Below are 14,332 nucleotides of genomic sequence, written 5' to 3'. Positions count from 1 at the left end.
AATGAGGTATTTCTTGCCATGCTGGCAAAAAGATGGGAATAACACAATCTTGAAATGGATCATAAAAGTGTTTGGAGTATTTATGTTCTTGAGCAGCTGCTACATGTTTATAAAAGAAACTCTCACAGGTGTGTCCAGCTCTTTGCCTAACATAACCATTTCTTTTGAGTCTCTCAGTTTGTGTTTGTTTGATAATTCCTAGAAAGAAGGATTTTGCATACAGATCATTTATCCAGAAATATACATGCAAAACAGGTAGGGAAGCTGTGCCTGACAAAGTGTTGAAGAAAGCAGACTTGTCTGAAATTGTCCACATCCATGTTATATTTGAAAATGAGTCATGGAAAAGGTATTGTCCTTTGCACTTTGAGGTTGGCTTTTAATAGCTGTAATAAACAGTCTTTCAAGTAGTCTTTAGCAGCCCAAAGAACAGTCTTGCCATATATGGTGCATCTGATTTAAGGTTTGGGGGTTTTTTTACAGATAAAAATCATGGTACACATCCAGATGCAGTTAACTCTGGAAAAGTCCATCAAGAGCAAAATTCTGTCTGTCCAGCCCTCTTCCCAGTTTTCTTAGGGTCTGCATCTGAATTTTTATAGGCTGCACTGACTGGTTTAAAGTATTCAGAGATGATATCCTGCTCCTATAGAAGTCTATGCCAACTCTTCCTGTTCTTTCCAGGAAGCAGACACAAATACATACTTAGAACTTAGACATAAGAACTAATGGATTCCCAACTTAGTTTTGGCTGTTTTCCTGGTATCCTTATCCATAATCAAGGATTTCTTGCTTTTCTTATGTTTATTTTCACTTCATCAAGTCGTGACTGTGGATTCTTGCAGTGTTACCTTAGCCTGTGTAAGGGGAAGTTGCTGGAAGAAGGATGACTTGTAATTTTTCATTATTTTTATCTTGAAGTGTCCATCCAATGCACCTTTATAGGTTTTACAGCATGTTTTGGCAGCAGGTACACCGAGTATAACAGCAAGGGAAGGATTAGGAGGTGGTAAAGTGTGGAGCCAGCAGGGCTGCATGGGTTACAGTGCCTGTGCCCTCAGGGATCTCTGTGCTCTTTCACCGCACACAGGCATGCTCTCCCAGAGCCCAGATCTTAGTCCTGGGCACGTGAGAAGAACTGTGAGTAATGAAGAGCTCAGCTGCTCATAAGCACTGGGGACAGGTCAGGTGGGGGACCACTGGTGGGACCACGTGCACCAGCAGTGGAAATCCGGGCGGTTGTTGAAGAAATGCTTTCCCAAGCAAGAGCTCCCCTCAGGCCCAGGGAAGTCAGTCATGATATATGCACTGTCCTGGCTCTGGCCCAACTATTCCTTGGCCTTGGCTGCTAATCCTCCGCCTGGTCCTCAGGGTGGATCATGGGTTGGTGCAGAGTCTTCCCTCTGTGCTAGGAAAGGGAAGAGACTGACAAAACAACTTCTGGCGCTCAGCTCAGTGATTTGTGTCCACGCAGCCTGCCTCGTGCCCAGTTTCCATAGGACAGTCTGCACAAAGGGTTTTGATTCCTACCTTGGATTAGCATCACTCTTCCCTCACTTCTGCACTTCCACTGTGCTCTCACTACGGCTGGGTCTCGGATACTAGACCGCCACTCCAGGCAGGGGGGGATTTATGAGGACACGCAAAGCATCCATCACTGGGAACATTCAGCATCTTCCAGAGCTGTACACCTGTGGCTTTGGTCAAGAAATAAAACATAATTCAACCCCAAAGCTTAGCCATCCCACTTTAGAGACCCTCTTGCAGCACAAGCTCTAAGACCAGACTGCATGAATTATAAATAGAGCGACAGGCAAGGTGATGGACTGTGGAATAACAGGAGAGTGTTTAGATTGCAGATGCTGCCCCAGAATGTCTGCTAACATAAACGCCAAGAAACGTACATGCAACTATTTGAATGTGTCTTCACGGGTCTGCTTCTACCACATAAATCTGTTCTGCTATGCTCTACCTTTCTTCATGGCAAAATGGTCGGGAAAAGAGACTTGCTACTTTTTGTTTTTTCACCCCATCTGGTGGGGATGCAGCACTAGGTAAACATTCAACTCTGGCAGCGTGACAAGAACTGGTGCAGCTGCTTTTATCATCCCTGTCTTTAACTCTTTGAGCAATTTTCTGGACAAATGTTAGCATTCCAACAGTCCTCCTCCTCTTATTTATTGATTGCAGGGATGTGGAATAGCACATCTGGAAACCTACTCACTGCCTGGGACTACTGTTTAAATAAACTGCAGCCACCATCTCTTGATTGGGTTGGTCAGAATGCCATATTGCCACAATGAAACCAAAATCAAGTTGTGATGTTTCTAATTAGAAGCTGTGTTCCTGTGTTTTGGGGTTTTTAAAATTTTATTTTCTTAAATAATCTATTTATTGATTTAGATAAATAGTCCCTAAAGAAATGAATCAGTGGACTGATTATTATATTTAGTTAGGTGCTCTTTGTATACATCCTTGGCCTGGATGAAAAACAACCTTATGTTTTTTCTTTAGAAAATGTTGGTCCCTGACTTATGCATTGTTTCCTTCAAGGATGTAGAAGGGCAACCAAGCAGAGAGGTTATATACTTCTCAGGAATTCTCTTCTGAGCTAGGCTTTTGGTTCCCTTCAATCCTAAAATCAAGTGAAAGATGACAGTGCAGTTGTGTTGTTTTTTTAACACATTTCAAGATATTTCCCAGTTTGGGGTAACAACAGAAGGACAGCTGTATTTTCTAGTAATGTTGAGAAAGTCTTAAGGCTCAACATTGTGTGAGATTTAAGTGGCTGGGCTTAAAGACATTTGTACTCATCCTGTTTCCTTAGCAGACACTGTATTTCTACCTAACACAGAGTCTACAGTGTGAAAAGATGTTGCCTGAAAAGAATGAATATTATTTTTAGAACAAATTTAGCTATTTTTAAATTTTGGTGCTGTCAAAACAAACAAGTAACTCACTTCAGCCAGAGATGTCCTGTTTGCCAGACTTTCTGTGCAATGTTTGCTGAGGCTTTGGTGAGCTAAATGGAGCTGATGTCTGCTCACCTTGGTGCTTATCAGTTGACAGAAGGATTGCTCTCTTCTGTGGCCTTGTTTTATAGCCACAGCTGTTTCAAAATGAATATTGGGTTCTGTCCCAGCTCTGTTTATTTCCTTGTCTTTATGGAAGTTCTTCCTTGTGTCAGTGCTGTCTTCTCTAGTCTAGTTTTAGTGGTTTTCTATTTCACAGGCTTTATTTTTTTTGCTCTTTTAATACTGGTACTAAAACTGTTGTTGTGGTAGTTCTGCATGATTTTTTAATTTATTTCTAAATGGCACCGTAGGAGAACTGAAATGGCAACATTCGTCAATGAGTTCGTAGTGTTCATAGTGTCTTACCATCATCCAAAATCAGGAGACAAGAGAATTGAGAGTGGCATTTTGTGGTTGTGGGACTCTAATAGCAGGGTCTTGCCCTATCACAGAGCCTAGAAACTGTTAGCCCTGTGACATTTTTCTCTAGAAGACAAAAGCTCCAAAAACTATTTAGGAAGAGAGTTTGTGGCAGAGTCAGTCCAATATTCCCTAAGGAATTACTGTCAGGGAAGAGAGCATATCAGTGTCTATAGGATTTGACACATTTCCTCCCCAAAGGAGATGAGGGCTTTAGCCCATTCCCTCAGAGAACCGCCCCATGAGATGCACAACACAGCCCCAGCATGCCATTTGCTGGATTTCGTCCTGTTTTTGGACTTAAACCTTCATTATTAGATCAATATTTTCAAAATAGCCCAGCAAAAGTCTCTGGGCTAAATCCAAGCATATAAGTTCTCTGGGGTGGGCTGCAGGAGAGACATTCAGGTTGGCAAAGGGCTCAGACTGACCAGCTCAAGCTGAAATATCTGTGAAAACAATGAAAGATTTTCACTCAGATTAACATAATGCACAGCACTTCATTTTCAAACCAACTCAAACTAGTTTCAGGGGGAAAAAAATCCAGGTATATCTCTTCAAAAAAAAAAAAAGATTCAGGCTCGTTTATTTAAACTGGAAAAGAAGCTAGAACATAATGCTTAATATGTAAAAATTTTCAGGTTAGAAAGAATTGTCTGTTTTTCGGTTTTCAAGCTGTAACACTTTCTCTCTTACCTCTTCATTCATCCATCTTGCTCTGATTAGTTTGGAACTTCTACATCTAAATTAATTTTAAATTGTTGTTCTGCTTACATCACTTACCTGTGAAATTCTATTTCATATCTGCTAATGAGATCTCTGGATGTAATCTGTTTTGCAGAAGAATACTTAGAGTAGTTCTTAAGCAGTTTATCAGCCTTTGACAAATACTAAGATTTTTCCAGCCTTGGTGATCTTAAACTGGTTTTTTAAATTAAACATTACACCTTATAAATTGTAAGTCTGCTAGCTCAATCTTCAAATACAAAGCTACAATTTCAGGAAGCCTTAATTGCAAGGATAAAACAAGTAAAACATGCACATATTGCCTGAACACTTAGCCTGCTGGTTAATCTTCTCTATTTATACTGGGTGTTTTTAAAGCGTAATTCAAAATTGTGCATTACAGGAATTTCACTGTGGGATATTCAGGAGTCACAAGCCGTCAAAAATTGCCTTAGTCAGCAGTTCCTGCAGGAGCCAGCTTCTCTGTTTCTTCTGTTTACAGCAATAACTTATAACAAGGAGGAGTAATTTGGTGGTTTTAAGGAAATATTTTTTTAATGGCTCTGCCTTTCTTCTGAGTTGCAGTTCCACTTTCTTTCAATCTCACTTAGGTCGCCAGAGGCCGTGGGTGGGGCACATGGACAGGCCCACTCTCCCAGCACCGCCTGCCTTGCGGGCACAGGGAGATCATAAAATGGTTTGGGATGGAAGTGACCTTGAACCTCATCGAATTCCAACCTTCTGCCACAGTCAGGGGCACGTTCCATTAGACCAGGTCACTCCAAGCCCCATCCAAACTGGCCTGGGACCCTTCCAGGGACGGGGCAGCCATAACTTCCCTGGGCAACCTGTGCCAGGGCCTCACCACCCTCACAGGGAACAATTTCTTCCTTGCACCCTTACAACCAGTCATATGCCATGATTTTTATGAACATTAAGTTCAGCGTTTTCCTTAATTGTTCTTGTTTTGAACCATTTGGTTGCTCTGGAAATAAATGCGTTTCCGGCTAAGAAATGTGCAGTACGTACATGTGAGATTGTCAAACGTGTGAAGTTGTGCTAAATATATATTATACTTTATTGCATGTGTTTCCTTCTCAGTCAGTGTCTGTGTTCCTGTAGGTCTGTAACAGTGCTCCAGCTTTTTTTTACCTCTCTGGGTTAACAGCTGCAGGAAACTGCTCCTGATCAGAGGAGGAGAACAGGGATAGGGAAATGTGCACATACACCAGAGGCCTTAAAACTGCCCCTCTGTGTCCCTTTCTTACAACAGCATGTTAAATCAATCATAATATGTTGTTGCCCCTGTTCTGAAGCCCCAAAGCTTAATGAATTCATAGGATGTAGTCAGTCAGGAATTTTGGTATCCAAATTTAAAACCCATGTGGATAAAACCGGATGAGAGATCCCATTGTGCATCACTGTTTTGGGACTAAGTTTTCTTTTGCACTCTCAAAACGAGTGTGAGTATCTGTGTTTGTGCACAAGCATCAGCCTAAGCATGGCTGGACATGTTGTTGCTTGAACAAGGTTGGACTCTGATCCAGTGATTAATTTATTATTTTGTTTTCACTTTTGATGTTCTCCAATTTAGTTTCGTTTGCTCCCAGTTTATTTAGGCTGCTAGATGGGGGATGATACTGACTTTTCTAATACTTGATGTAGTACAGAGAGTCCCTTTTTCTTTTTTTTTTTTTTTCTTGTTAGATAATCCCTGCAAAAGTACAGATCTGTCCCAGCTATCAATCTATTCCCTTGGGTTTTGAAGTACAAGTTCTGTTAAATCAAATTTGACACACTCAGAAATGTTGAAAATTTGAGTTTCCTGCATGGTCTCATTCACCACGGTCACCAGCTGACCTGACTGAGAGTACAGCTTCTAACTTTTTAATATCTTTTATTAGCCACTTACTTGAGCTTTTGTCTCAAAATAATCTAGGCTCACCAGTTTTTTTAAGACTTAGCATGACAGCCTGTGGTGAAAAATTGAGTAAGAAGAAAACAAAGCACAGTCAACATACCCAGCCAGGACAAATATTTGTGGTGCAATCTTGTGAAAAGAGCTGCTGCTTTTTCTCATTTCACATACGCAGTTTCTTCTTTGTTCTTGGAAAAGAAGTTAAAGTCATCCATGTTCCAAATCAAGGTTCATGTGCACTAGGAATACAAAGTGTAATGCAGGCTTGTTGCATTTTCACTTAATCTAGCTCCATATTTATTTTAGGACTCACCAGTTGAGGGAGGCTCAGCACGCTCTGCATTTAAATGCATTTAGAAAGATTGGCCACTTTATTGTGAGAAAGGCCTTGTTTACTTGAGTGTAAAAGTTAATTCTCTGTGATAACACATACAAGTCCTAGTCCTGGGACTCATTCACAGTGTTTGACTGGAGAAGTGAAATCCGCTTTGTTGCAAAGCAACACATTTCAGTGAGGCAAAAATTCCATTTCTGTTAAATCGCTTTCCAATTTTCAGCATAATGATGTGTTTAATTTACCACAAAACATGGTAAACTGCCTGCAGTATGAGTCTTGATTAGCCATTTAGATTCATTTTATTTCATTTTAATCCTTTTTTTCTTTCATTTTAGTGAAATGTATCTGTGGCTTTTTTGCTTAAGTTTACTGTTAGTTTTCTAGCACGTGATTTAGATATCTTAGTGCTGGCAAAAACTTTTGAGTTCCTGCTTTCTGAAAGGAATGATGGTTTTACTATCTGCTGTGCTAACCATGGTGCAGACAGGACCTAGAAGCCATTAAGGCTTCAAACAATATGTGGATGGTGTGCTGGACACATTCTCCTATTTCTAATTTTTGCTGTGAGCCAAACAGCACCGTGCAGCCGAGATAATTTCCAATAGCATCATCTTTTCCTGAGCTTTCTTGAAGAACCTAAATGGCTTTGCAAGTTTCCTTCCATGGTTTTTTTCTTGCTGCTCCAGTGCACTAAGTGCTCTGCTCATTCCTCACTCACCCAGATGTGGTATGGAGAGGTGAACATGTACCAGAGCAGACACTGCCATGTGTTTGGGGATTCCAGGGAGCCCAAACAGCTTCCTTTTCCCATTCCCCAGGACAAGGGACAAGCACATAGTGTTGGTGTGTGGATAGACCAAGGCAAAAGTGAAAGTAGCCTTTAGGTGCATCCCTTGTGGGTGACTTTGTGGGTTCAAAGCATCAGCATAAGTGGGGGGAATGAGTGGCTTATGATGAGTTCATCCAGAAAGGTGTATTGTCCTCTCTTTGCTGGTTATCCAGCATTTGAGAAATAGAGATTGTCAGGTAAATTGTATTTCTCCCCACGGTCACCTTCCTGCATTTTGTTTCCTTTCTTCTACTTGTATTGATGCACAGAGCCATTATTTTTCATCCCACCTCTCCTGGACAGGGAGAGGAAAAAATTGAGAGGGCTTGTTACCATTTCTAAAGTGACAAATTGCAAATATCATCATATTTTTTGTGGTGATCAGCTGCAAGCAAGCATAGGTGAATGGAGCAGAAAACCTGCTTGTAGTTCTTTGCCACCTTGCTGGGGCAAGAGAGATCGTGCCCCGTGCCCCTGCCTGACCCACATTCCCCTCTTCCTGTCACTTCCTCCAGTGTCTCTTGCAGAGAGGAGAGCCACAGCCCAGTGCTGGCCGATCCCAAGGTGGCCTCTCATAACCTCTCTCTGTAACTCATCCTCTGCCACGGGCCCCCAAGGAGCAGGCTCCCAAGGTCTGCTCCTTCTCTTCATCCCCAGACACATGTTTACTTGCAGATGTAAGCAAAAAAGCTGAAATTTTTGGGAGAGCGTCCGTGGGAAGCAGTTTTCCCCCTGAACTCAGTGTTACTATTTTGACACTATCCCAGGTTAATCTCTGTTTCAACAATGACGTGTGTGGACGTCTGTGGGACCGTCTGCTTAGTGTATATGTACAGCTGCCACCTAGAAAATAAACTGTGCAGTTCACAGAAACAGACCTCAGCACACAGAGATGGGAAATTCAGAATAATAATGATAATACATGAATAGCACCATCTTATAAATTTTAAAGATTTGATACTCACTGAACAGGAACAGCCAACTTGATCTCTCCCATTTAGTTCACATAGTCAATTTTATGTTCTCTGGTTATTCATCATTTGATGGTTCCTTCACTCCTCAATCCTTCTAGAAAACTTTTTTTCCAACATGGATATTCTAAGCCTCTGTGAGACATGGTATTTTGGGATTTGGGAAGAAACCTGCTAGTTGTATAACACCAGAGAAATACTCTAAATGAGGAGTGTCTGACAAAGAAATAGTTGCTGCTTCTTCCGAAACATAGCCAGGCTATCATGAAAAATCACAGAAATTTTTAATGGAAGTTCACTGAGGGAAAAGTGTATGTTTGTGGCTTTAGCCCTCAGGGCTGTTTTTAAAAGTACTCAGAGGCTTGTGTGGCTGTGTACAGCAATTTTAGATAGGTTGTAACATGTCTGGTTTATTAGGAAAGGTTTGGGGTCATCTTGTGTGTCTGGCTAATATTGCAGAATTTACACTGAATTTACTGCCCTTATTTATGCAAAATATTAAGAGCAGTTTGAATAAAATAGGGGTGATGCTCTACCATAATATGAATAACTGACTTGGGGGAGATTTGCTATTGAAGCAAAACTAAGAAATCTGGGAACTCAGCCTGACCATGGAAACTACTTCTCTCACCACAAATATGACATGTACATTTTATGAAACCTGCTTATTACCAAGGGCCAAATTCTGTGGTCCTTATGCAAGCACAGCTTTCACTGGAAGTTCACTGAGGACGGTAGAATTTGGCCCCGAGCTATTTCTTTTCCATATGAAATTACTTCATTTGTAATTTCCTCTTCTTACATTTCTCAGTAACTGCAGAAATGTGAGCTAGTAGTTTAATTTCAACTGAGTAAAAGCTTTGAGGACTCTCAGTGAAATTGCAACTTTATCTTTCGGTGTAATAGAATAAAGGAGTAAATTTGTGGACGTGATATTTTACTTAGAGGGAAAAAAGCATATTTGGGTAAGTACACAGACAGGAAACCAATGTAAATACGTGAGTTTTTCCATCTAAGTAAGAAGAGAAAGTTTTGGGGTTTTGAGCTGAGGAGCAGTGACTTGGGATGTTACAAACAGCTGAATTAATATTGGACTTCTGGGATGTCTCTGTGAGCACTCTGCAGCCACAAGCTAGTGTTGATGAGGTCTGGGTTACTAATGTTACCCCAGCTAATTTTGTTAGTGCACTGCTCAGCCTTGGCTGGTACAGTCCCTTCTCTGAGGCTGACACAAATGAGCCCATACTGCACTGCATGGTGCCTTGGACACACTGCCAGGGAGGAAGGGGAATTGGAGAATAAGGGATTGGGGTATGAGGCAAAGGTTGGGATCTAAAGGCGCTGCCACCTCTGTTCATTTTTGTGACTGAACCCATGGAGTGAATTTTCTGGCCTTGGCTTTGACTTAGCAAATACGTTTAAAACAGCGAGTTTCAGGTTTTAGCTGTGAGCTAACTTTCTTTTCCAGGCTGAATTGCATTACTGATGCTCTTTGAATGTGACTTGCCCAAGATTAATTTCTGAATTATATATAAATTGTTTAATCAGCTGCAAAACTTTACAACTTTCAACCTTTCATTTCATTAGCTGCAAGATGAATGTCAATAAAATGCGTTTGGAAGGCCAGAGCTTGATGACACACGCAGCAAACGCCACTGAGGACTCTCTTTCGTTTAATGCAGTAATAATAAACACTTCACAGGCAATATTTCAGCAATCAAGAACACTTTTGCAGGCTTTTCTATCTATATGTGTTTGGCTAAATGACAAAATCGTGAGTTAAAAAAAAAAAAAGGCTAAAAAATGAGTCAGACTTATTGCCTTAATGTAACTTTCCTGGCTGAAAGCGTATTAATTGGCAGAGTGAATTACCTCAGACTAGAGCTGAGAAAGGCCTCTATTGTGTGATGTGAAACCTATACTCCTTGGCTTGCACGTTCTTTCCTCGGCGTTGTGATCCTTCCCCTCTGATCAGCAGCCTCCAAACCCAGCCTTGTGAGATTTATAACACCTTTCAATTGGAAGCTCTGTCATTCAGCCCATTTGGGCATTAAACCACGTTACTGTGAAGCATTTTATGGTGAAAAATCCTCCTTCCTGTGCAAAGGCTGCTCCCAGCTTCTTCCCGCAGCGCAGTGCGGTGCTTCTTCAGCCTTCAAGGGTTAACATGTGGGAAAATGGGTTGTTATTTCTCCTTTTATATAAGAACTTTGTGTTTGCAGCCCTTGCCAGGAGCAGATGAGACCCAAGAGCAGAGCCTGCCTCCTTCCCAGCCCTAAGGTTGAGCTCCAGCAATAACCTTGGATAGCAGTGACCCAATCATCTGCCGGGCTGGAAGGACTGGGGCGGTCACACGGGGCAGCCTGCGTTCCATCAAGTGACAGCTCCGTGTAATATGCCTGCCTCACGGCAAGGACTCCACCAGCCTCTGGCCCAAAGCATTTCATTATCATTGCTTTTTTCCCAGTCCAGCAAATGCTGAATTGTTGTATCTGAGATGGAAGGGGAAAGCAATGCAGTCTTGGGTAAAACAGGCATGGTCATCATCTGTCTCTTGAGTAAAAGGGGCCATAACTTAAGTGTTTTATGCTCTGCTATCACTTTTTCCTTCTCCTTCCTGTGTATTCAAAGAAAGGAATAATCCCTTTTTTCCAGGGGACCCTCAGTGAAGAATTTGGTTAGCAGGAGATGTTGCTGATTCTTGGCTGAAAAGAAGTGTAATGAATGGACTGACAAAACTAACATGAACTTGTAAAAGTCTCCATCGTCTTTTTTTGCATTTGACAAAGGAAAAGCTTAAGAGGGCAAATACTGAGAGATTGCACATGAATAAACATGCTACTTGATGCTCGTTGCTGCTCATCAGAGTTAAGTTTAGAATAACAAGGAGGATGAAAGCCCTGGCTTAAATAAGTTCAGCCTGATTTCTCGTAAGCCAGTATCCCATTGAAGCAAGCATTATTTGCTGCTATAGATGGTCTCTTCTATGGAGAAAATGAGTCTGAACAGGGCTGGAGACTCATTGCAGCCTTCTCACCCACTCCCAGAAGGTCTCCCCAGGTCAGGGCTGTGACTGGCAGTGAAAAAGCCACATGGAAAGCTGGGTTTTGCCACTGTTTCCACTCCATTTGTTTTGCGGACAAATAAATTGAGGGCTGGAGTCTTCACGGCTGTCAGAGTGCCACCTTTGAAGGTCTTCTCGCAGAGAAATAGCAAAGTCAACCACATCTCCAAATTGGTCCTAATTGTTACAGGAAGGCTTTCTGAGCAGTTCCAAGACCATCTTTTTCCACTGAGCTTGTATTACAAAATATTTCTGGAATTAGATGGAGCAAGAGAAATAATTTTTTTTTTTGTTTTGTTTTCTTTGTCTTTCACTGCTTGTACTTTATGTCAAGACGACTTTGAAACAAACCTGACCCTGTCCTCTGCGTTGAGCTGCCTGTCTTGCTCTGTGAACTGTGACATGCTCAAGTGCTCGGCTCTAAATCAGGGCTGGCAGACCTCCGATTAGCATGCTGGTGTTTGTAACCTCTAGCACTTTGTATCCCCCCTTTCCTGCAGGATCTCCTGCCCTCACTGGCACTGGAACCGTTGCTGTCACAGTGGATGATGTCAATGACAATGTCCCCACGTTTGCCTTTAACATGTATTTTGCCACTGTTCCGGAGGATGCTCCCACGGGGACAGATATTTTGCTCGTAAACTCCTCAGATGCTGATGCTTCTACAAATGCTGTTATTAGGTAGGTCGATTACTGTTGCTCCGTGGAATACTGCCTCATATCTTGCCTGAAGTTTTCTTTTTCCCCAGTGTCCATCACCAACGTGCCTTAAAGCTGTAAGACAAAATAGAACAGCTTTATGTGTGTAACTAAATTACTTGGGCAAATCTGTCTTTTTGTTGTTCATAGGCTTTTAGAGTTATATTAAGGACAAACAGAGTTGTGGAGTTACTTTATTTTTTTACTGAGTGAAAAGCAAGCCAGTTTAACTTGCACCTGCACCCACTACCTGCCATGTTACTGCATTCACACCTTTTCATGAAGTGAGCAATTTTCACTGCAAGCCAGCATGTTCCTTTAGTAAATTTTTGGTCAGTTAATGTCTTCAGTTTAACATGAAAATCACACAAAGATAGGCATAAAGTTTGTCATTCAGAAAACCAGTAAAGAGTTAGAATTTGGCATTTTTGCACTAAATGCCAAAGGGTTTTCAGGGCTCAGTTGATGGAACTTCACTGGTCACTGGGCTGAACACTGGCCATTCCCAGTTCCACAGACAAGAGTAATGAAGATGCTGAGTGGCAGTGACAAGCTGAAGATTATCCACTGAGGACAGATACATTGTGAATGGAATGCAAAGCAAATTTTCTATTAGTTCTTAATCTTACCACATTTAACTATTGTGGCTGCAAACATCACTGTTTCCAAACTCACAAAGCAGGATATAAAAGTAGCTTCTTTATTTACCTTTTGTTAGTACCTCAGTTCCTTCTTCAAAGAGCACAGGAATACCTCTGTGTCACTTTTTTTTAAAGGAAGTAAAATAAAACAGAACTATGTTATGGCAAAGCAATGTCTATAAAATACTGAAATATTTTCTTTCCAACTAGCTACAAGCCAAAAATAGAAGCTTGACGTTTAGACATCTTTAGATATTTGAAAATCATCCACAATTTAAATTTATTAAATTGTGAAACAATGAAGCTTTTAATTCTATTCACTTTCAGTCTAAAAAACTATTTCTGGCACAAGCTCCTTTAGAAAAAAAGAATTTCATGCAAATCATGAATGACTGTAATGATTACATCCCATAATCAGAAATTATCAGAGTGCTCTTGGATTTCTTTAGTGTGGTTAAATTGCTTTAATATCTCTGCCATTAGTCTTTTGTCATTCACTCAGTACCTCATCATAGAATTAGTTGATAATTTTTTTTTCCCTTCATAAGTAGCTATTAAAAATTGTTTTCAGGTTTTGTTTTACACTCTTTAGGCTCAGGAACAGACTTTGTTTTTCTTGGACAGAACTTGTCCAGATTCAGCATTTAAAGTAGATCTTAAAATATGACTGGTATTACAAAACTGGTGAAAGCCAGAAGGACCAGAACATGCAAGGTCGTCTTGTCAGAGGTGTTGAGCACTCAGAACTTCTTTTCAGTCTTGTTAAAGTCTGTTTCAAAATTAAACCTTTGGTTTCCAAAAGGGATATTTAAAATCCTTGGCTAACATTTTCGCTTAAAGTCAAAAAATGTGCTGTGTTTTGAAAGAAATTAGTCTTCTGGAAAACTGTCACCTGTCCATATGTGCCAACTCTTCTTCTCTTGTTTCTGGCGATAACCTGTGAAGTCATTAAAGGAGGGCGATGGAGTTGTAAATGGCAAGGCACACTTGAGCAGTCTTGTTAGATATAGCAGACATAAGAGTCAAAAGGCCAGATTTTAAGTGTTTGGATCAAATTCCTTTTATGCCACTTGTCACCATTAGAGTTTCAAGGGGTTTTTGGTTTTTGTTTTGTTTAGGTTTTTTGTGTTTATTCTGGATTTTTTGCAGTTATGTTGAGACACATTTACATTGTCCAGTTGGTTTACATGCAGATATAATTCAAATAATCTTATGACAAATACAATATGTCTTTATTATTTCCTTTAAAAAAAAAAAATCATGGTATCTTGCCAGTGCTAACATTTGAGCCACTACATTAATGTGGAAACACAGAAGAGAAAGTTTCTGTCTCTGCAACACCTCACGCAGGGTTAAATCACTGCAAAGCACGGAGGAAATGTGCCTGTGCTGCTGCCGTTTAGGCAGATTTAAGTGGTGCTTTAGGCTTTGTGCACATTCTTTCTATTCTAGATGCACATTGCTATGGCTGGAGAATAACTGCATATGGCCCTCACATTATATCATAATTAAGCAATTAAAGTGTGCTCATGGCATTGTGTAGAGATTAATGACTGAGCAGGAGAAGTTGCCACAGCTTATTACACAGGCTGGCTCTCAATCCTGTTGGTGCAGCTTCTGGGCTGTGTTATTATTGCTGTCATAACCTGCTCTGGTCTTAAAGAGGTGAAGATAGGAATATTAATCTCTTTCATTAAAGGCACTTTCTTCTGA

General features: G+C 40.8%; 1 protein-coding gene across 1 annotated transcript in view; it reads left to right on the top strand.

Annotated features, from left to right (window-relative positions):
- Positions 1–14,332, top strand: part of FAT4 (FAT atypical cadherin 4) — a 123,874-nt gene that overhangs the window by 75,886 nt on the left and 33,656 nt on the right. Inside the window, exon 7 of the mRNA XM_032109041.1 lies at positions 11,780–11,960. Within this exon, the coding sequence (XP_031964932.1) occupies positions 11,780–11,960 (181 nt within the window). The remainder of the gene's footprint in view (positions 1–11,779; positions 11,961–14,332) is intronic.

Source organism: Corvus moneduloides, chromosome 5, assembly GCF_009650955.1.
Source record: "Corvus moneduloides isolate bCorMon1 chromosome 5, bCorMon1.pri, whole genome shotgun sequence".
Classification (NCBI taxonomy): domain Eukaryota; kingdom Metazoa; phylum Chordata; class Aves; order Passeriformes; family Corvidae; genus Corvus; species Corvus moneduloides.
This window is presented reverse-complemented; position numbering and strand designations above follow the sequence as displayed.